At 44.1% G+C, this 22,957-nt stretch overlaps 1 protein-coding gene across 1 annotated transcript; it reads right to left on the bottom strand.

The window, feature by feature from the left end:
- Positions 1-366: 366 nt before the first annotated feature.
- On the bottom strand, positions 367-21,240 carry LOC139416044 (nucleotidyltransferase MB21D2-like). The gene is made up of 6 exons (XM_071164286.1): positions 21,094-21,240; positions 20,103-20,317; positions 8,515-8,699; positions 8,111-8,308; positions 7,602-7,985; positions 367-6,972 (listed from the first exon to the last, which is right to left on the bottom strand). The coding sequence occupies exons 2-6, from the start codon at positions 20,302-20,304 to the stop codon at positions 6,367-6,369; spliced, it is 1,575 nt and encodes a 524-aa protein (XP_071020387.1). The 5' UTR covers positions 20,305-20,317; positions 21,094-21,240; the 3' UTR covers positions 367-6,366.
- Between the last annotated feature and the right edge of the window lie 1,717 nt (positions 21,241-22,957).

Below are 22,957 nucleotides of genomic sequence, written 5' to 3'. Positions count from 1 at the left end.
TCCAAAGAAGTCTGAAGAAGAGATTACTAGAAACAAACGCGGTTTACCCTTTAATCTGTGCATTAATTGTCGGTGGACATTATTTTACCTGAAATGCACAACCCAATGTTTATATCCCAGGACAAAGTAGCTAGCAACAGCAAGCTAGCTAGCTAAATTGACAAATGTTTAATGCTTTTCGACCTGTCCTCAGATTAATATATTTGCTTGAGTTCGTTTTGATTTTAACCAAAACCAACCATTTTTCAACCAAAATCAACATGCGTGCGGTCTGGTCAGCATGTTAAGAGTTGGCTATACAGCACAGACAGACAGTCTACAAGGAAGTAGCATACAGAGTCAAAAGGAAGTTGTACAGACCCATAGTGATCAAGATGTAGATTTATTTCATGCTACAGCAGTACCATCACTGATCATCATTCAACACAACCCAGAGAAAATAAATACAGCAAAACATTCATGATAAAGTTCATTTGCACTTTATGAAGGAAGAGGAAGTAGAAAGTAGTCAAGTTTTAAATGGCAGATATTTCCAGATATGGGGTGGAGTCATTGACGATATTGCAGCTCTTTTATATGGTAATTCAGTCAGGATTTGCATGGAAAACTTTTTTTTTCAACTATATTTTAATTGATTGAGTGAGTCGAGGTAAAATTGGTTACATTCATTATTTGTTCATTTTCAATCAAAAACAATTATCAGTAGTTTAAGCACAAAATAATATAACATTTAGTAGTTTTAGCAGTACAATTACCTCATATTGCTGACAACAGCTCTTTCTGCAGCAGATAGTCCATTTGAAGTTAGATTGGGTACACGATTGCATAGCACTGCTGCTGTTAACTTTTGATCTTGACATTCGGCACCAGTATCAAATTGTGTACGTTTCCATTTATCACAGATAGGCTGAAGCATCATACTAATGTATATGCCTACTAACTAGGCAGTACACAGTGAGATTCACCTGACATTGCATATTTCAAAACGCTGGCACTGAATTTAAAACTTCAGGGGAGCATTCAGGAAGTCTGTCAATGTTCTATCAACTTCACTACAACGTTGAACTGTGGCGCGTTTAAAACTTAGGGAAGCATTCAGGAAGGAAAAACGTGACAAAAGGAAGTCTCAACCATCCTGACAACTTTCATAAATGCTCAAGGCAACGTTCATGAACATTATTACAACATCAGGCATGTGGTGTGTCGAAAACCACCACCTTGAAAGTGCTAGGACCACCCACCCACACAGAAATACTTCTATATTATACTTGTCATATTGATATCTCTTCATTTATTTTTTAATACATTTTTGGGATTGTGCTTATTTTGTTATATTGCTAGGTATTACTGCACTGTCGGAGCTAGAAACAAGCATTTCACTACACCTGCAAGTCTGTGTACACGACCAATACACTTAATTGGATTACTTTGCAGTTTACATACCCGCACTCAACTCTATCCTCGGGGTGTTCATCCTTCTGTATTGTCAGCAACACTACATTCTTTGGTTTGTCAAGGTGTCCTTTTGATTCATACACTCACCTGTACCAAGGCTATAAAGAACAGAAGTACTCACACAATTCACCAGTAGTTCCTAATTCACTCCACTAACAGAAGCTATTCAAAAACAGTATCAATACTGATATAGTAGTACTGTACCCAATATATGCAGTACCAATAAAAGTAGTGATTCTATCACATTCCAGAGAATATAGAATATCAAATCACAAAGAAAAGTTTTCAAAGACCTGTAGCATTCACAAGGCCGTAGGGCCAGACGGATTACCAGGTGAGACTCCGAGCATGCGCTCACCAACTGGCATGTGTATTCACTAACATTTTCAACATGTCCCTGATTGAGTCTGTAATACCAACATGTTTCAAGCAGACCACCATAGTGCCTGTGCCCAAGAACACAAAGGTAACCTGCCTAAATGACTACCAACCCATAGCACTCACATCTGTAGCCATCAAGTGCTTTGAAAGGCTGGTCATGCCTCACATCAACAGCATCCTCCGGGATACCGCCCCAACAGATCCACAGATGACGCAATCTCTGTTGCACTCCACACTGCCCTTTCCCACCTGGACAAAAGGAACACCTACATGAGAATGCTAGTCATTGACTACAGCTCAGCGTTCAACACCATAGTACCCTCAAAGCTCATCACTAAGCTAAGGACTCTGGGACTAAACACCTCCCTCTGCAACTGAATCCTGGACTTCCTGACGGGCCTCCCCCAGGTGGTAAGGGTAGGCAACACCACATCTGCCATGCTGATCCTCCACACGGGGGCCACTCAGGGGTGCATGCTCAGACCCCTCCTGTACTCCCTGCTCACCCATGACTGCATGGCCAGGCACGAAGCCAACACCATCATCAAGTTTGCCGACGACAACAGTGGTAGGCCTGATCACCGACAAGGAGACAGCCTATAGGGAGGAGGTCAGAGACCTGGCCATGTGGTGCCAGGACAACAACCTCTCCCTCAATGTGATCAAGACAAAATGAGATGATTGTGGACTACAGGAAAAGGAGGACAGAACACACCCCCATTCTCATCGACAGGGATGTAGTGGATCAGGTTGAGAGCTTCAAGTTCCTTGTTGTACACCAACAAACTATCACGGTCCAAACACACCAAGACAGCCGTGCTTCTACACCTGCATTGCTTAATGTTTGGAGTTTTAGGCTGGGTTTCTGTACAGCACTTTGAGATATCAGATGATGTAAGAAGGGCTATATCAATCAATTTGATTTGAAGAGGGCACGATAAAGCCTATTCCCCCTCATGAGACTGAAAAGATTTGGCATGGGTCCTCAAAAAGTTCTACAGCTGCACCACCGAGAGCATCCTGACTGTTTGCATCACTGCCCGGTATGGCAACGGCTCGCCCTCCGATCGCAAGGCACTAGAGGGTAGTGCATACGGCCCAGTACATTACTGGGGCCAAGCTTCCTGCCATCCAGGACCTCTATACCAGGCGGTGTGTCAATGGCCCTAAAAATGTTCAAAGACTCCAGCCACCCTAGTCAGACTGTTCTCTCTGCTACCACACGGCAAGCAGTACCAGGGAGCCAAGTCTAGGTCCAAAAGACTTAACAGCTTCTACTCCCTGAACAGCTAATCTAATGGCTACCCAGACTATTCGCATTGTCCCTCCACCCTGTTTTACACTGCTGCTACTCTCTGGTTATTATCGAAGTATAGTCACTAACTCTACCTACATGTACATATTACCTCGACTAAATCGGTGCCCCCGCACATAGTCTGGACCGTTACCCCCTGTATATAGCCTCGCTACTGTTATTTTACTGCTGCTCTTTAATTATTTATTCATTTTATTTCTGACTTATCTATTTTTTACCTAAGACTTATTTTTCTTAAAACTGCTTTGTTGTAAGGTTACACCTGTTGAACTCGGCGCATGTTATTTGATTTAGTGTTCCGATGATGCTCGAGTGATGTCCACCATGACTTTCCACTAATGATATTCAACAAGCACCTCTGATACTCTTGCGTCTTAAATGGCACCCTATTCAGTGCACTACTTTTGACCGGGGACCATGTGGCAGAAGTGCACTATATAGGGAATCGGGTGCCATTTTGGACACACCCTCAGTCTAAGCTAATGCCGATTAGAGCCAATCTGATGATAGAAAGGTGTTGATACTGTTTGTATTCAGGAGATGTGACTTCCACTCATTGGATGGGAAGTTATAGAAGGAAAACGAGGGGAGAGAGACGCAGCTATATAATGAGAAAGCGAGACAGATATATAACGAGACAGACAAGCAGCTGTCCCAGTTCCCAGCAGCCCCATCCTTTACCACTAATCTGTACAAAGGGCCAGAGGCTGGCCCGTCTCCCCATCCAACACATCTGGGTGGACAAGATAAGGCCCCCCAAGTCTCTCACACAGAGAGAGAGGAGGGCACAAGGGGATGTGGAAAGGATACTAGCACATTGGGTGTTTGTGTCCTGCTGTGCATTTGTTCCTGTTCCATCTCTCTGGATCTCTAACTCTCCATCAGCACATTTAAAGAGCTTGATCAGTGGTCCGATCACACACAGCTTATTAAAACAGGCAAACCAAGCAGAAGAGCGAGAGAGGGACCATTACAAAACCAGTCAAGTTTCCCCCAATTCAAATCTGAGACAAGACAAAAAGCTTTTCCTCTGAGTTTCAACCACAAACCATGAAAACCTCCCAATCTTCATACACACACACACAAAAGTGGAACAAAGAAAATAGCCCTTACACAAGCCTCATACAGATGACATGATGTAGCCTAGCCAAGCCATGGCAGTGCTTTCATTTTGTAACATGAAGATGAGAATAAAATCGAGCAGTGTGCCAACCGGTTCAGCAGCTAACCCTACCTCTCCTCCTTTCCGGACCAACCTGCCTCCATTGTAGGTAGTTTGTTAATATCATACAACATTTAATGACCACATCCCACCATTAAAGCCCCAATGTAAACTGTACCATGGTACACATTTTCAAAAGGGACTGTAAGAAAATAACTGAATTAAAGTTTATAGCCCCTGTGATATTACCCTTATTTGATGATAAACTGCTGCTTCAAGCTTTCATGGGATAAAGGGAAAGGGGGATAACTAGTCAGTTGTACAACTGAACGTCTTCAACTGAAAAATGGGTCTTCCGCATTTAACCCAACCCCTCTGAATCGAGGCAAATTGATGAGGTGACCGCTGAGGAGCATGTTGGTCTGGAAGGTAAAGGTGGGGAATATGAGCGTTAAAGACAAAATCCACCCAAAACCACTAATTGGTATAATTTACAGTGTTAAATAACACTGTGTGAGATCACCAGAAATTTTGAACAAATGTTTCATTTTGTCGTTATAATAAGGTTGGTAGCAACATGTGGAAATCTGTTGCAGCTCAGATCGACAACCAAACCCACAATGCAATGCTCCCTCTATGGCCTGGCTGGCTGGCTAGCTTGGTCGGTAGCTAGCTAGCCACAACAACACCAAAGACAATATCAGCATGTGAAGTAGCGAGTTGGCTGTAAAAATCACCTAAACTGCACTATGAATTTAGGAGTATACAATCTCACCATGTTCAACCTGCAGATCGATGTACCTCACAGAGATGGTCATGCAACGGCACCATACAATGCACTCTGGACTGAAGAAGCAGACAAATAGGAGAAATGTGGTGGACCCTCATAAGAAATTACGAAAATAACCTTCCGCGACATGACATCAAGCCAGTATTGAAATGTGACATGCATGATAGACGTTTTCGCAATCGAAAAGTCGTATTCAAATTGACTTCCAGTGTAGTGAGAGCGGCTTTATTTTCGGCCTGCTTGAACTGCAATAGCTCAGATAAACATGAAATTACGTCGCTGAGATGAACAAAAATAATATAGCATTCAAAAATGGGTAAATCTTTCCTTTAAGAGTACAGACTGACTCTGGGTCAGTGAGTACAGATACCTTTCTTATGGGGTGGTAGATTGAAGAAGCAAAGGCTCCTCGAAAGACCCATCCAGTGGCTCTTTGGTGCGTTACGTCACATAGTAAGTGTTGAAATGGAAGGACAACCCTGGGTTGTACCATTCAAGATCGATGGAGGGGAACCATAACCCTCCCAGAGGGAGTCTGGAGTCACATAGAAAAACAATGAACAACGTTAAAAATACCTGAGAGAGAAAGGAAGTATGAGAACGAGAGAGGGGCAGAGAGCAAACAGAAAAAGGGATAAAACATATAGAAAGAAAACACTATTTGTTCAAAGGCATTGCCCCACACCAAATTACATTCAGATACATCATAGTTGAATAAAAAAAAATGGAGAATCCTGGTACTATCACCCACTTTGATTGGGCAGGGGGGGGAAAGGGGCAAATACAGTTTCTCATTAGTGTGGAGAGGAGAAATCCTTTGGGTAAGCCATGCCATTGAATGGGAGCAGCAGCAGACTTTCTTCATTCTAAAGGGGTTCTTTATTCTAAAAAAAAAAAAAACATCTCCTTACAGCAAGCTCATAAAAGAGCAGCAGTCTCCGTGGTAACTCAACAAGCATTTTTCCTGTGGTGAGGTCTCTTTATGACATCACTCACTGCTAAATGGAGAGAAGAGTGTTGGTTTCTCTAGCCTAGGGCTCTCTAGGGTCAGCCTCCTGCTCCTGGGAGTGTGCAAAGGTGTTTTTGGTAGTGTCATAGTTCAGCAGCGTCGTTAGCATCATTGTCGTTAGCCTCCAGGAGGGGGTGGGATAGGAGAGCAGTGAGGCTCTGTAGTGTTTTGACTCTCGAGCCTTCCTAGTTGACTCACCGTTTTACATGTGTTTTGAAGAGAGTGTGTGTTGATAGCACACCATTACTCTCAGGTCAGTAGAACTTGTCATCGATGCGGAAGTGCGGCCTTGTGACATCATCGGGGTTGAGAAAAACAGAAATCGACTTCCCGGGGTTCTCGGTCACCAGCTGCTGCAGCCTGGCAGCCAGTTTGTCGTCCGAGGGCGAGATGATGCCGCTGGCTGGGTAACCTTGCCTGGGCGACCCTCCGTGCCCGTTGGTAGCGCTCGCCGCTTCCCTCTTCAGCTGGCTCGCCTGTCTGGCCTGGTCCAGGGCCGCACGTAGGTGCTCGGTCGGGTCAGACCGGACATGGGCCAGCTTCCGGGCCACCAGCAGGGCTTGGCTGTCCGACAGGTGCTCCAGCATGTTGCACTGGGGCAGAAAGTAGTTGGGACAGTTCTTACCCAGGATGCAGTGGGCCAGATCATCCAGGAGGCCCAGGAGGAGGCGGGCGGGGGTTTCTGGGTCAGGCGAGGAGAGGTAGGCGGGCGGTAGGCGGTCACAGGCCCAGAAGAGGAGGGTGCGGAGGTGGTAGGGACTGAGGCCAGTGCGGGGGCGAGCCAGGAGGCGGGAGAGGACAGCCTTGGCAGCCTGGAAGGCCTGGGCCATGGGGTACGGGATGCACTTCTTCAGCTGCACCTGGAGACAGACATGACAGGAGACAATGATATGGCAGCCAGGTCACTTTATTAATCCCACGAGGGGTAATCAGATTTGTCACCAGCCAGACGCAAACAGCATTAACAGACGGTCCACATGCATGACCCAGAGACACAGCCTGGATCGATGTTATACCGAGTCATTGTCAACGGCACTTGAAGACCGTTAAGAAACTTACTACTTTCATATTTAAAAGTTCAAAATGTTCCACCGGTAAGTGAACTTGTACTTCCGCTCAGTTTTATTTAACAGTAAGGTCAGTGGTGCACAAAGTAAACACCAGAATAGGACGGACTTCGGCAACGACTAAGAGTATGACACAGAAGGCTAAAACTTTTATGCTGTTTTGGTCCCGCAGCTATCATGTTGTAGCAGCATGAAGCACATCCGTGCACATACTCTGGGTGAGTGCATCGAGTTTATCTGCAATTATTTTGGCTGCTTGTGGCAATTACATACCGCTGAGTTTTAGTTGAACAAATTAGGCTAGCTAGCCATTGTTGTCCAGCAGAAATCCCATGCCCAATCTAACTAACTATACAGCTATTCAAAAGAAGAAGCTACCCGATGGTTAACTAGCCAACTACAACGTGCAGCTAGCTACCCACCTCGCTGCGTGAGAAGGCCAGCCTCCACTCCCGGTCGGGCCTCCCCCCCAGCGGAGCCGGGCAGGGCAGCAGGTAGAACCCAGAGATGGCCTCCTCCTCTGTGATCTTCCCGTCCCAGAAGTGGTTGGCCGTCAGCCAGCCCTGGGCCACGGCGGGCCAGCCCCGGAAGGACACCACTGGCAGCAGGTCATAGAGCACCCGGCTGGAGCCCGCCTGGAGGATGAGGGTGGTCAGGGGCCCGTTGCGTTCCAGCCTCTCTGGGACGGGGATGCCTCTCTTGGGGGAACGCCTCAGCTCGTCCACCGCCTCACCCACCACTCCCCAGAACCAGTCAGCCACCAGTGCCGGGGACATGTAGCAGCCATCCAGAGACTGGTGGGGCGACTAGAATCAAATACAAATTGAACTTCATTAAAACCAATGCAACACATCTTACAGTAAAATACAATAACACAGTCAAATACAAAACTAAAAGCACTAAAAGAGAAGAACATTAGAAAACGCATTACGTAGAGTGAGGGGGGGACGGCACCAGAGGCTTTGTGACCCATTTCCCTTTTCTCTTCCTCATCATCATCATCGTCGGGGGGTGAGTCTGTCTCCTCCTGGCAGCAGATCCTCCATCTTGCCTGGGTGTTGGGGTCGCAGAGCCGCAGGGAGAGCCAGGAGTGGCAGGGGGGCGACTGGCGCATGTCCAGGGTGACCGGCTGGTTGACATTAGAAGAAACAATACTTCATTACACTTTTTCCTGAGAAAACACTAGTATTTGTTTTGCATCAAACTTCATATGACACTAGATAACAAAGTTTTAAAAAGAGCACAGTAAAAACGTCACATACATCACAACTTAATATCAATAAGACACATACAAAACAAATTAAACGTTTCCCATTCCATCCCTACTGCACCAACCTGGTTGCGATCATGGAGCTTGAGGGCGGGCACCAGGAGGGTGAAGTCCAGGTCGAAATCGGCCCCCTTGGCGTAGTCCCCAAGCTCCTCTGGGTTGAGGTCCAGAACCCCCTCCCTGGCACCCCCTGACAGGAGCAGGTACTCATTGGCCACCGGGAGACGCTGGTCCACCTTCTGTACAAGGCCTGGAGGAAGAAAACATACAAAGAATGAGCATAATATGAAATTCTAAAAGCAGACCTTGAGCAGTTCTTCTTGGTCAGAAGCAAATTCAATGCATACATTCATGAAGTATTCATGAAAAAGCGCAGTAGTGACATACTGACAAAAGTATGTGTGAACCATTTCAGGAAGCTACGCGTATGTCGCAAGTCACTACTTCACAGGAGAGCCATTTGAATGTACATTTATTATTTTATTATCCAAATGTTTTTTTTTTTTTTAAGAAATGCCTTCTGGACATGTAAACTTTAATGTGCTTTAATAACGCTGAGCCGTTGTTGCTCCTAAATGTTTCCACTTCACAATAACAGCTCTTACAGTTGACTTACAGCTGTAGCAGGGCAAAAATTTGACAAACTGGAAAGGTGGCATCCTATGACGGTGCCACAGAGCTCTTCAGTAAGGCCATTCCACTGGCAATGTTTGTCTATGGAGATTGCATGGCGGTGTGCTCAATTTTATACACCTGCCAGCAATGGTTGTGGCTGAAATCCACTCATTTGAAGGGGTGTCCACATACACTATATATACAAAAGTATGTACAAGGGTGAACATGAGTGGGGTAAACACCTACACAATGAAACAAGTAGATTTGACTCATTACAGGAAACTAGGCGTCTGTCGCACGTCACTACTTCACAGGAGAGGCATTTGAACGTAAACATCTATTTTTTCATCAAAAAGCAACATTTTGGGCCAGAAATGCCTTCTGAAACATGTAAACTTTCATGTGCCTTAAACGTGTAAGCCACCTGTGAATATAATTGTTAACCTGTCTGGGAACGGGGTTCCGCTAGCAGAACCCCTCACCAACAGCCAGTGAAATTGCAGGGCGCCAAATTCAAAACAACAGAAATCTCATAATTCAAATTGTGTGAGGCACCATTTTTTCGAGTTTTTGTCCAACCACTTCCTGGTTGGATTTTCTCAGGTTTTCACCTGCCATATGAGTTCTGTTATACTCACAGACATCATTCAAACAGTTTTAGGAACTTCAGAGTGTTTTATATCCAATACTACTAATAATATGCATATATTAGCATCTGGGACTGAGTAGCAGGCAGTTTACTCTGGGCACGCTTTTCATCCAAAAGTGAAAATGCTGCCCCCTAGCCCAAACAGGTTAAATTACAAGCCCAGCTGACGTAGCCACGGAAAAAGTCAGGAACCTTCCCGCTAGCCATGATTGGCTGAGATAATGGATGGTCTAGACATGCCGAGAGATGAGTTTGAATTGGTCTGTCACGTAGCATGCCTCTGTCCATAACATGAGCTGCTCAGTAGGTGTAGATAATCCTTGCTACCGCAGATTTTTGGAAATGTATGGATAACTGCAAAAGTGTTGCAACTGCTCTCAACATTGCTGCCCTGAATTTACCAAGTGCTATCGACAAAAAAATCAGTGGGAAAAAGTTGGACTACTTTCTGGAGGACGATCGTGTCATGCTGACCCTCTCTGACTCTGAAAATGAATCAGACGATAAGGAAATACCGGATTTAGGTAAGAAAATGTTTCATTGAACCAGACATTGTGTCTTCTGATGACAGTGATGGGGAATAAACGGTTATGGTTCATTAGCTAGCTAGCTAGCTAGCTAGCTATATATATATATATATATATATATATAGCTAGCTAGCTAGCTATATATATATATATATATATAGCTAGCTAGCTAGCTATATATATATATATATATATATATATATATATATATATATATATATATATATATTCGAACAAAAGGACCATTTGTGATGTTTATGGGACATATTGGAGTGCCAACAAAAGAAGCTCGTCAAAGGTAAGGCGTGAATTATATTTTATTTCTGCGTTTTGTGTCGCGCCTGCAGGGTTGAAATATGGTTTCTCTTTGTTTGCGGAGGTGCTATCCTCAGATAATATCATCGTTTGCTTTCGCCGAAAAGCCTTTTTGAAATCTGACATGTTGGCTGAATACAGCCAGACTGACTGTGCCAACTGCTTAGACAGAGGGGGAAAGGAGTGGGAGACTAGGAAATAAAAAAACATGTGTAGCTTCATTTTCATCAAATGAGAACAGAAGTGCCACGCTATCATTTGGCAAGCAGCCACGCAAGTTAATAAGATAACAATGAAAAGGCAAGTTTTTCAGGGGGCAAAAAACAATGAATGCATGGCCCTCCTATTTCTAATGTTGTTCATAGAATATATGTAGCCAGCTACATTTCCTAAAAGTTTTTCCTTGAAGTTAATCTGGCATTTTATAGGACAAAGTCTGCTACACTGAGAAAAGTAGTGGATGGGCCCATGTCATCCCAGGCACACCCATGACTCGCCCCTGCCCAGTCATGTGAAATCCATAGATTGGGGCCTAATGAATTTATTTTAATTGACCGATTTCCTCAAGAACTGTAACGCCGCATTTATATTTTTGTTCAGTAGGAGTCCGACATAAAAATGGTACAATATTTAACGCCACACTACTAGCATTCTATCATCTAGCTTCTGGGAAACAATTTCCCCACCCATCAACCAAAAACTCTATAAAGAGTTTATGAAGAATACTGCAGCCAATCAAGTACTTAGCTGTGTTCTCAACTATGGTAGCTCTAAATACAGGCTGTTTTTTTCTACAGAGTGTGTATTACTGACAGAAAAGGACATAATGAGCGCAGAGAAAGAGAGAGGGGAAGAAAGAGCATACAGAGCACCAAGCAATAATCAGATAGAGAAATCAAATCTGTCAGTTCCCCTCCCCCAAAAAATTTGAGAAGCCAAGTACAGCGGAGGTCGAGAAAATCTTACAGACAGGCAAAGGGCAGAGTTGGCGAGCAGGAACTTCCTCTGATTTGTTCTCTCTACAGTTGATCAATTGGGTCAAATGGGGAGCAGAGATCTTTGTCTCATCTCTCCAGTAGCTAGTGTGGTGCTCAGAGAGGAGAGGGAAAAAGAGAGAGATGGGGAAGGAACGAAAGAGGGAAAGATCGAAAGAGAACGATGGGGAAGGAGACAAGAGAGGGAGACAGATTCTCTCTCTCCACTAATGAGGCCCTGGATGTTAGTCTGTTTGACCCAGAGGAGATGTGAGGCTGTTCCAGAGAACACAATCTACATTCTAATCCCATGGGCCACTTACTGTCTCCTTTGCGCATACAGAAACACAGGCAAACCATGACGTACATGGAAACAAGTCTACAAAGGTTGTGGCCAACAGTTTAGGTTACATCATTTTAGGTGAGGTCCAAAAAAGCTTTGGAGCTTGGATGAGAAACTCTACAGTAAGGACCACACTAGCCTAGTTTTCAAAACTAAAAAGTCCCTCTGTGTTTGAGGAGTACTAATATTAATGAATCCAGTTGTCATTTAAAACAGCCCCAGTGCGATGCACCCAGCTAACTGGGAGGTCACACACACACAGCAGGTAACTGGGAGGTCAATCATAGCGGATCTCATTTACATAGAGCCAGTCTGGGAACTGTGACGATTAGCACTGGAGAGCTGCCCAAGATTGCTGTCTCACACACAAAATGTCACACTGACAAACTCCCCATAACGGACAGTGCAGAGAGTGATGAAAACCTTTGAATCACCATTCAAAGTGTGTTGCCATGTTCAGATTCACAGTAGTGTAGCCTATATGGTGCTACAGTATAAACATAGTAATGTCATTCTGGGGGAGAGGGGGATGTAGAGCAAAAGAGAGGGATGTAGAGCAAAAGAGAGGAGAGAGGGATGTAGAGCAAAAGAGAGGAGAGAGGGATGCAGAGCAAAAGAGAGGAGAGAGGGATGCAGAGCAAAAGAGAGGAGAGAGGGATGCAGAGTAAAAGAGAGGAGAGAGGGATGCAGAGTAAAAGAGAGGAGAGAGGGATGCAGAGTAAAAGAGAGGAGAGAGGGATGCAGAGTAAAAGAGAGGAGAGAGGGATGCAGAGTAAAAGAGAGGAGAGAGGGATGCAGAGTAAAAGAGGAGAGAGGGATGCAGAGTAAAAGACAAAGGGTAAGAGTAGCTGTGTAAATACATCGACACCCAATGGAAAAGTTGGGATGCCGGACAGTAGGCCTTTGAATTATTTTTAAAGCTAAGACAGGCCAAACCATCCAATAAATCGTGAAACACAGATCCTGCCAACAGAGAGCGTTTCACCAATTCAATTACCATGGAGCGCTTTCTCTCTGCTTTACACTCATTTGCTCTTTTAAAGAGCAAACAATTAGCCCCAGAAAGGCATTATCAGCCATCTAAAGAGAATGTGCTTTCAGACAGAGGTGGATTAACACACACATGTAGTTGTCAGTCATAGGTGGGTTCTGCTGTGTGTGTGTTGCTCCCTGCCGACTCCCATGTTTATGAATTCTCATCAAGCTTTTAAAATAGGCCTCGCTCATTCTTTAAATAAAACAGACTGAGAAATTGTTCCCATTTTATCCGATTGGGTGTAATGTCTGGGATTGTTAGAGCGACGAGAAACCCCCTTTTGAAGCTGAAGAGGGTCAAAGGCTATCTAACACTGGGCAGCATAACCAAGGTTATTGAAAGGTGTGCGTGTGTGATCCATAGAGTTCTGTAGTGCAGAGTTGAATAGAGCGATGGGTCGTGTTCAGGGACAGATCAGATTGGGCTTTTAAAAATCTGAACACAATATGTCCCTTTGGGTTTTCACACATGGCAAATGTCAAATTGCTTTTCATGTAGTGTACATTAAAAGTGATTCACTAAATGGAGGGAGAGATAGACCAGAGAAAGAGAGCCCAGAGGGAGAGAGTAATGTACATTTATTAGCTGTAGCAGTTCAACCATACGACGGCACTCGCATGGTTAATGATCAGTTAGTCTTCAGTTAATGAGCTGTAACCTTCCTGCTGCCCATACGACCCTACACCAGAGGGACAGGGTCATATGGATAGGGTCGCTACACACACACAGAGCAGTTCATAGACGGGAGACTTGGTGTGCTTTAGCAAACGTAGGAGGAGATGCAGTCAGAACAACGATGGTGCTAGCGGAGCTGCTATGACAGTGAGTGACTAAGGCTAGTTGAAAATCAATTCCATCCCGACTCCCCCCAGACCCAACTCATCAGAACGCCCCCACCCCATGATCCAACTAGCAATTTAGACCAGTCCCATGTACATTACGCACAACAGAAATAAATAGCAGCCCATAGATGGATGCACTCTTGGGTAAATAAATTAAACAAGCTCTAGTAAAAATAGTTTTGGGGGTGTGGATTGTACTGTAGTATATGGAGTAGAATTACACACCACTGTCAAACCATGAAGCTGGGAGAGAACGCTAGTTCATTGATTTGTGCAGGACATGCAGCCTACAAAGTTACAATTACAGGATAGTTCATTTCAACTGATATTAAATTATAATAGGGCCTATTTAAATAATTCATAGGTTGACTCTCTCTTGCTCTCATAACATGGGACTAGAATAAGATCAAAAGAGCTCTCTTCACGAGAGCTTAATGTCTATGGGTCTGAATAAATAACTGTCTGCTCTACGCGTCGCTCATTCTCGCTTTCTAACTGCACAAGTATTTTACATTCAGCAACAACAACAAAAAAAAGAGCAAGCTTGCGACGCTCTTCGAACAGTATATTAGTACATTTTTTAAAAATGTAAAAGTCTTTAAAATGTCCAAGCTATTATAGTCCAGCTTTTCCTGGGACTGCACAAGAGGAGAGCAGGGGTGTGTATTAACGCGTCAGAGAACAGTAAGACATCGACTAGATGAGTTAGAAGCTCATGCATAGTAACCCATCATACATGAGCTAAACACAAGGTTAATACGGCATTGAATGTATTACCTGCGCAATGCATAGTTCCATATCTTTTTAAAAACAGAGCATATACATACAGGCTAAATTGACATATCAAAGTGCAAGAAAAAAACAAGTTAGATTATGAAATGACAGGTGCGCTCACAGTCAGAGCACGCAGTTTGAAAATCTCCCCCAAAAGACAACGCAACGAAGAACGGTATTGTCGCTTTCGAGTGAGTACAACACTAGTCTATAGTGTAAACAGTGTAAACAGTGAATATGTCTTCTAAATAAATGCTCAAAAGATCTGTGTTTTGAATGCATGTTTCATTCAAACTGCATCTAGCCGAGGCCCGATTAGGCAACCATTTGGATCAGTGATGGGTCTACTCTTGACAGTTAACAAGGCCCAGAAATGCTATTTGAATGGAGTGCGCACCGGTTTAATTAAAGCAATGATATTACTGTGTAGCCTGCCGAAAGGCTATGCGGGAGCAAATGTATTGGTCACAAAAAAAGTAATCAGCTGATAAGATGATACATGAATAGTGAACTGCACTCAATACCGAGATGCACCGTGTCCCCACGTGAGACCAACAATATTCTTTGGGAACACTCCCACGCTCTGTAGTAATTTGCTCATGTCAAACGAGGCCTAACCGACCTTTCAGATTCTCTGGGAGAACTTCAACCAAAAGCCTGCGACACACGCGCCAAATTTTCATTCCCATATAAGCGACGGTACTGAACTCTTTCACGGCGGCTTCATCTGAATTCACCTCAAGGGCTCCAGCGTGAGCTGCTGTGTGTCTGCCGGCTGCCAGAGCTACAGTGGACCGTAGGTATTTACAGCGACATTCCTCAAAAAGTATGCGAGTGGGAGCGACGCCCTGAGAACAGAAGTTATAAAATACAGACCAACTTGGGATCAGTCAACACAACCATTACACAACCGATCATTACCTGAACACAGGCTGAATGACAGTAGCTGCTACAGCCTAGCCCGTAGCCATAAAAACAATAACTCAACATTCAGTTCACATTCTGACAGTGATTGGGTTGGCATTACTGACAGAGAAACATGCTAGAAATCTTTAATCAATCTAGCTAGCTTGATTTTAGTGAAAAGTTACATTATCAAATATTTTTCAATATGAAATAGATTATGACATTGAAAACCACTGTCAGAGGGACGAGCCGAAACGCAGACCACAACAAACAAGCTCTGCGGGAAGAAACAAAACCGCTTGTTTGGGCGTTTTGGTTTTGTTTAGTCTTTCAGCCTCAACTCTGTGGGTCTGGACTTCTTAAGAGACAACGGCTGACTTGCGCCCCGTTCTTAGTTTTTGTGTCGGCTGAACGTGAAATGGAGCTCCCCTCCTGTTTCCAACCCTCTGGCCTTCTTTGTGTTTGAATTAAACCGACGTTAAAGCTGTATAAAAAGGGGTTCCCGAGTGACGCAGCGGTCTAAGACACTGCATCTCAGTGCAAGAGGAGTCACTGCAGTACCTGGTTCGAATCCAGGCTGCATCACATCCGGCCGTGATCGGAAGTCCAATAGGGTGGTGCACAACTGGCCTAGCGTCGTCCAGATTTGACTGGGGTAGGCCATCATTGTAAATAAGAATTTGTTCTTAACTGACTTGCCTAGTTAAATAAAGGTTAAATGTAAAAATAAAACATAGTCTTGTTTAATGAGCTCTATGGGGAAGGCGAGGTCAGCCGTAGTCAGAGACACAAAGAGAATGTGCAAATCTAAAGCCAAATGGCCCCCTAATCTAGTGCACTACTTTTGATCAGGGCCAAAGGGGCACTAAACTGGGAGTAGGGAGCCATTTGGGACACAACTTAAGACAGGATGTGGGGGTCAAAGATGGGGAGGGAACCTGTGGTGATTTTACATGGAAACTCAGTGAATGAAGCGCTACTAGACGGTAAATCCACTCTAACGTAATTACGCTGAGACTCACATTTTTCACTTTAAAATGTATGCCAAACAAAATCCATTGATTTAAAAGTTTATGCGCAAGGACAACTTAATGGAACAACAATGTAGATGCAAAGTTTGGTACTGACGAATTACGGCACAAACCATCATGCTGTTACCAAACTTTGCATCTGCACTGTTCAAGTAAATCTGTTGTCAAATGTTAGTATTACTATTTTTTTTTTTAATCTATGGATTTTGATTGACATACATTTTAAAAAGTTTAGAATCTGTAGAATTCGTCCTGTTGGTGAACCTTCACCCCAGTCTGAGGTCCTGAGCAGTCTCCCAGTCCATGCCGCTGAAAAACATCCCCACAGCATGATATTGCCACCACCATGCTTCACTGTAGGGATGGTGCCAGGTTTCCTCCAGACGTGACACTTGGCATTCAAGCCCAAGTGTTCAATCTTGGTTTCATCAGACTAGAAAATCTTGTTTCTCATGGTCTGAGAATCCTTTAGGTGCCTTTTGGCAAACTACAAGCAGACTGTCATGAGCCTTTTACTGAGGAGTGGCTTCTGTCTGGACACTACCATAAAGGCCTGATTAGTGGAGTGCTGCAGAGATGGTTGTCCTTCTGGAAGTTTCTCCCATCCCCCAGGAACTCTAGAGCTTTGTCAGAGGGACCATAGGCTTCTTGGTCACCTCCTTTCTACCCCGATTGCTCAGTTTGGCCAGGCGGCCAGCTCTAGGAAGAGTCTTGGTGATTCCAAACTTCTTCCATATAAGAATGATGGAGTCCACTGTGTTCTTGAGGACCTTCAATGTTGCAGAAATTGTTTGGTACTCTTCCCCAGATCTGTACCTTGACACAATCCTGTCTCGGAGCTCAAGGGACAATTCCTTTGACCTCATGGCTTGGTTTTTGCTCTGACATGCACTGTCAACTGTGGGACCTTATATAGACATGTGTGTGCCTTGCCAAATCATGTCCAATCAATTGAATTTACCACAGGTGGACTCCAAATCAAGTTGAGGAAACATCTCAAGGATGATCAATGGAAACAGAACGCACCGGAGTTCAATTTCGAAAAGGGTCTGAATACGTATGTAATTGACGTTGGTTTTGATTTTTTTATAGATTTCCCCAAAAAATGTAGAACGGTTTTCGCTTTGTTATTTTGGGGTATTGTGTGTAGATTGATGAGGAAAAACACACATTTAAATCAATTTTAGAATAAGACTAACTTAACAAAATGTGGGAAAAGTCAAGGGGTCTAAATACTTTCCGAATGCACTGCATCTCTACCTTAAACTGGCAGATTAAGGGGATTTATTTATTTATACTAATTAGATTTCACATCAACCTGAGGGGGTTTAAGCTACACCTCTACAATAATAAGATATATTATCTAACCGTAAGTAAGCTAAAATCACTTGTGGTATACAGACATGTTGTTAGACCAAGTACAAACCAGCCTTTGGTCATTATTCTACATTTCCACAACCCATATAGTCCTGTGGGAATTCTAGATCCATGTTTCCACAGGCATGCTATAGGCCAGCCTAACACTGTTTACTGAAGAGCTACCGGGTAAATAAGTGTCTTTTCCTTCCTTGGATCTGTCAAACTGTGGATCTGTTTCACTGTGTGGTGCAATGCATCGCCTCCTCTCTTCTCCCTCTCTGTCAGCACTGAATTCCCGGTGGGGAGCCTCCTGCTTCTCAAACTAGGCTAGAGAGAACTTTTACAAAGACCCAACTAGAAAAGAAAGTCAAACACACACACACACACACACACACACGCGGGCTAACATGCACACGGATACAGACACGTAGGCTACGTTTACACAGGCAGCCTAATTCTGATCTTGTCACTAATTGGTATTTAGCCTAATCAGATCAGAAAAATATGTGATTTATAAATATTTTTTTACCAGTGGGAAAAAAAAGAGCTGAATTGGGCTGCCTGTGTAAACACAGCCATAGAGATGCACACACACAGACACCACTGCAAATGTTCCATATAAAGAGCTCTAGTAGTTGGGGAGATGTTTCCTTTCAACTGCATGGGCTCCCTCTTCAAGGTTCTTCAAAAACACGGTGTCACAGTGCTACTCGCTAATGCACACACTGTGCATTTACAAATCATCTTAAATCCTACACTCACACCATCTCTTTTCCCTGTCAAGGTGCAAATTGATATTATTTTTAATGGCAAACGGTTGGAAATTAAAGAGCCGTCAGCCTGACTGACAACGGAGACAGCGACAGAAAGTGGATGAGTTAATTAATAAAAAAAAAGGGGAGAGGCAGGAAAAGAGGGGCAGGGGGAGTCATTCAATCGGGATAGAGGGTTAAGTGTGTGAGTGAGAGTGCAAAATGGTCGAGAGAGAGCGAGAGACCTATCTCACAGATGAGGGAGGACGGGAAGCCATGAGGCTGGTTTTTAATTCAACAGTAATTAAAAAGTGTTAATGACAAACATTGTATTAACATTCCTTACACATGCTTCTCAGTCACCAGGATTAATAGGATGATCATAGGCACAGATGACTGTTTTTGGGGGGGGGGGGGGGGTTTCTCAGGCATGTACAAATTGAGAGAGTGAAGAGGGAGGAGAGAGAGAGAGTGAGTAGAGAGGAGTGGAGAAAAAGAGATGAGGAGAGCAAAGAGGAAGAGAAGAGAGAGCTAGAGAGAGTGGCGAGAGCGGAAAAGAGGACGCTAGGCTATCTAGTGCAGAAGTTGAGAGGCAGAGAGATACAGGAGGGTTGGCAGTAAACTAATCCAATATTTGACCGGATTAGAAGGGGCTGTTATGATATTTTAGTGCAAACAATACTCACTGCCAACCATGGCTCCTATTCACAGCTATAGTTACAGGGGGAGTGGACTTAGTGCTAGTTAGATTGTTTGTATTGTGCTTCCCACTCAAACTGCACATGATCAACAAACAGGCACAATAAGGAGGGGGGTAAGCAAAACAGAAAGAGAGAAAGAAAGAGAGATGGGTAGAGTAGTAAAACAGAAGAAAGTGAAATAGAGGAGAGGATATGCGGCTCAAGAGAGGGAGGGATCCCGGCCAAAAGGGACTTTGGTTCCAGTTGCACTGGGACAAGCAGAGAGGAGAGGAGAGAGCGTAGGAGCAGGCAAAGGCAGAGCTTGAGGAACAGAGGGAGAGGGAATAGTGCCACCTATTGGACAAAGAACCTCACTTCACCTGGCTGATAAGCATATTAGGACCTTGATCCATGACACAGAAAATAAACACAGCTGAGCCACCACCTTTTCTCTATCTGTACTTATCCACAACCACATTACATTTTTATCAAGCACACAATAGGCCTCGGTCAAAGTCTTATATACTGTATATGGCATTAATGGACCCGGTATAAGGAATGTTCTTATGCACGACGCAAAGCAGAGTGCCTGGATCCAGCCCTTAGCCGTAATATATTGGCCATATATCACAAACCCCTGAGGTGCCTTATTGCTATTATAAACTGATTACCAATTAAATTAGAGCAGTAAAAATAAATGTGTCATACCCGTGCTATACGGTCTGCTATACCACAGTTGTCCGCCAATCAGCATTCAGGGTTCGAAGCACCCAGCTTATAATAATGCTGTCTATATCAGTAGTGAATCAAAAATGTATTAACCCAAATCCTGCCTGTGGGTGAGTCTTACCCAGCATGTTGAAGATGAAGTCTTTGGCCGTGTGGACCTCGAGGGCGAGCTGGTCCCCGAAGTCCCCCTGCTCCAGGGTGACCAGCTCAGACACCTGGGCCGACAGCTGCTCCAGTGTGGCCCCCGACCGGAAGTCCACCTCAGAGGCCTTCTTCAACAGGGCCGGGGTCCGGGGGGCCACCGCACTCATCAGGGACTCCATGGTGAGTCACACCCTATGAAGGAGAGGGAAGGGGCATACGGTGTCAGGAATGTTTATCATGGAGGGGAGACGACAGTCGTTTGCATATTGTGTGTGAGAGGCAAACAAAGTTGATTGTAAACTTTGTTATTACACTCTCAGTCCTAGCACTGACTACTGGCTAACTGGATTAATTGGAACTCTGAGGGCGTGACACCAGGAACTTGGAGGGTTGAATCACACACACATTGATTATTAGCTAATCATATCAACTATTTTACCTAGCTAGCTAACAAGTTAGACTAAGTGACATTGTTTTGATCTGTTAATCCACAGTAAACGCAGACCTCAAATGAACATCAAAAGTAATATTAATCTCATACACTACGTATACAGTAGTCAAGCAGTGACAGCATGGGCGTTGTCCTCAAAACCAGGTCAATTAGCTAGCTAGTTAACTAACTGGCTAGCATGCTAATTAGCTGGCTAATTTATGAGTCTAACGTTAGCCAGTTATTCAGCTAGCTAGGAAGCAAGTTAACCGCAAATTAGCTTAACACAACAGCCATATTTGGATAACAGTTTAGACTTCCTAACTAGTTCAGATTATTTGGAGAGGACACCGGAGTCGATTTTCGATAATAAATTAGCTAGCTAGCCGGTTGGCGTGTTACCCACACAGGTGGGGATAAGTGCAACAACACAGCTGAGCTAGCAGCAAGCGAGACAGCGATTCCTTCACACACCGCAGCGTTGCATTATTTGACTACATAAATACACATTTGAACAAGCGCGCGCGCGCACACACACCCTTAGCACGCAGGTCTGGTGAAGTTTCTTTGCTATCTTCCAGGTTTACTGTTTTGGACTTTATATTGAAATCCGACTTCTTCTACCGTCATTTCCAACAGGTCCTCTGCGCCACCTTCCCCCTAGCAACACAGAACCCGGAAATCACGGCGCTGCACTGAGAATCTTGGGATTAGTAGTGTTTGTCATATCGCCCCAAAACTACAAAGCTGATTTGAAGCCTATGATTACATTTGTGTCACTGTAGTTTACTGCAGGGTTTCCCGATGCTCGGTCCTGAGGCCCCACCTGGGTGCACGTTTTGTTTTTTTACACTAGCACTACACAGCTGATTAAAATAATCAAAGCTTGGTGGATGAGTTGGTTATCTGAAACAGCTGTGTAGTGCTGGGGGATTGGGAAACCCTGGACTACTTGTAACGTGGATCACTTGAGATAAGGACAGTGCAGCACAGCCCTGGTCAGAGATTTGATAGGGTGCTATGATTATCAAATCTGTTGGAGTCTAATGCGATTAAAAATAAATCTAATACAATTAAAAATCAAGATGATTATTTCCCAATAGAACATGGTGGTTAACATGATTATGAAGCATTTGCATGCAATTAATAGGACTATAATTTACATGATAATTCCAATGTCAATACAGCAAATGCTCTGGCAAACCAACGACCAGCAAAAGAAGCACAACAGAAACCTGAAAACACCATTCAACTTGGAACTGAGTGAGTAATGTTTACTCTGAAGCTACTTTTAAAGCCAAGCAGAAAAATACTTTAAAATTATATATTTTACTTTATAAGGGCTGAATGCTAAGTTAAGGCTACCAAGCTTGCTAGGACAGAACAGATCTGACTGCAAATTCAATTAGCACTTAGGTGTGAAGTGAGAGGTGTCAAAGCCCATGAGCCCAACAATGGCAGGAGAATTTCACAGCCTCCCGCACCCAAATGCAGAGGCCGTTTTCTTACCTCAATAAGAAAACAATATTGTTGCTTTGATCACATCAGAAAACATCCTCCTCGCAATCTCCAAAATACAACAGCCACAGGACTGTTGTCCAAACCTTGTTTGGATGTCATAAAGGACATTCACCGAAGCTGAAGAGATATAGCTAGCTAACAACCTACTTTTCCATGTGAAAAAAATGGTGGACAGAGACTTGCCAGCTACGTTAGCTAGCTAGCTGGGATTTTCTACAAGGAATCTGCCTCCCGAAGAAAAGCTTCTCCCATGTGGGTTTGACACCTACTTCCATTGCCTGCTGCACTGCAGCTTGGATTTCACCTGGCGATCTGTTCACGGTCTGCCCTGGCCTGTCTCCCCCTGTCTGGTACAGGTACCCCCATCACATTACCCCCTCTCTCCCGAGCTTTCGCTTGCCTCCAGCACACAAGCACTGTTGGGGTCGAGTGACTCTTTGAACTTACAATGGCTAACCCCAAGTCGTTATATTTTTTTCTTGAGCTTTATGCGATTTGCCTCATGTCTCCTGCGTTCCTTGTTGACTATGAACTTGCTTGTTTACTTGACCATAGAACAGACTGTTTGTTCCCACACTCGGGACACTCTATTGGTTACACAGACTCTTGGCCTCCCATCCTATTCTAACCACATCTCACCTGCTTGGTACTCATGTTACCTGTTGAAATTGCTATACAATATGATCTTGCTGCTATCTGATGCACATTCAAATGTCATAAAAAATTAACACTGCAGAGCTCTCTGTGTCCTCTGCTGTGCCCTGATTGTATTACTGCTGATGATATTCTGACTTGCGCTCAATTGTGACTTGTGCTCTGATATCTGCTTAATTGATTTCTACTCTCGTAAAAGCCTGGGTTTCCTGCACATTAGAACACTA

The sequence above is a fragment of the Oncorhynchus clarkii genome, chromosome 9 (assembly GCF_045791955.1).
Source record: "Oncorhynchus clarkii lewisi isolate Uvic-CL-2024 chromosome 9, UVic_Ocla_1.0, whole genome shotgun sequence".
Taxonomy (NCBI): Eukaryota; Metazoa; Chordata; class Actinopteri; order Salmoniformes; family Salmonidae; genus Oncorhynchus; species Oncorhynchus clarkii.
This window is presented reverse-complemented; position numbering and strand designations above follow the sequence as displayed.

What these genes read in the sequence shown, in the direction of transcription:
- LOC139416044 (XM_071164286.1), bottom strand. Translation starts at nt 20,304, where the DNA reads ATGGAGTCCCTGATGAGTGCGGTGGCCCCCCGGACCCCGGCCCTGTTG. An exon ending in CTTCATCTTCAACATGCTGG is followed by an intron (nt 8,700 to 20,102) that starts GTAAGACTCACC and finishes TTCTTCCTCCAG; the next exon opens with GCCTTGTACAGAAGGTGGAC. An exon ending in AGCTCCATGATCGCAACCAG is followed by an intron (nt 8,309 to 8,514) that starts GTTGGTGCAGTA and finishes AATGTCAACCAG; the next exon opens with CCGGTCACCCTGGACATGCG.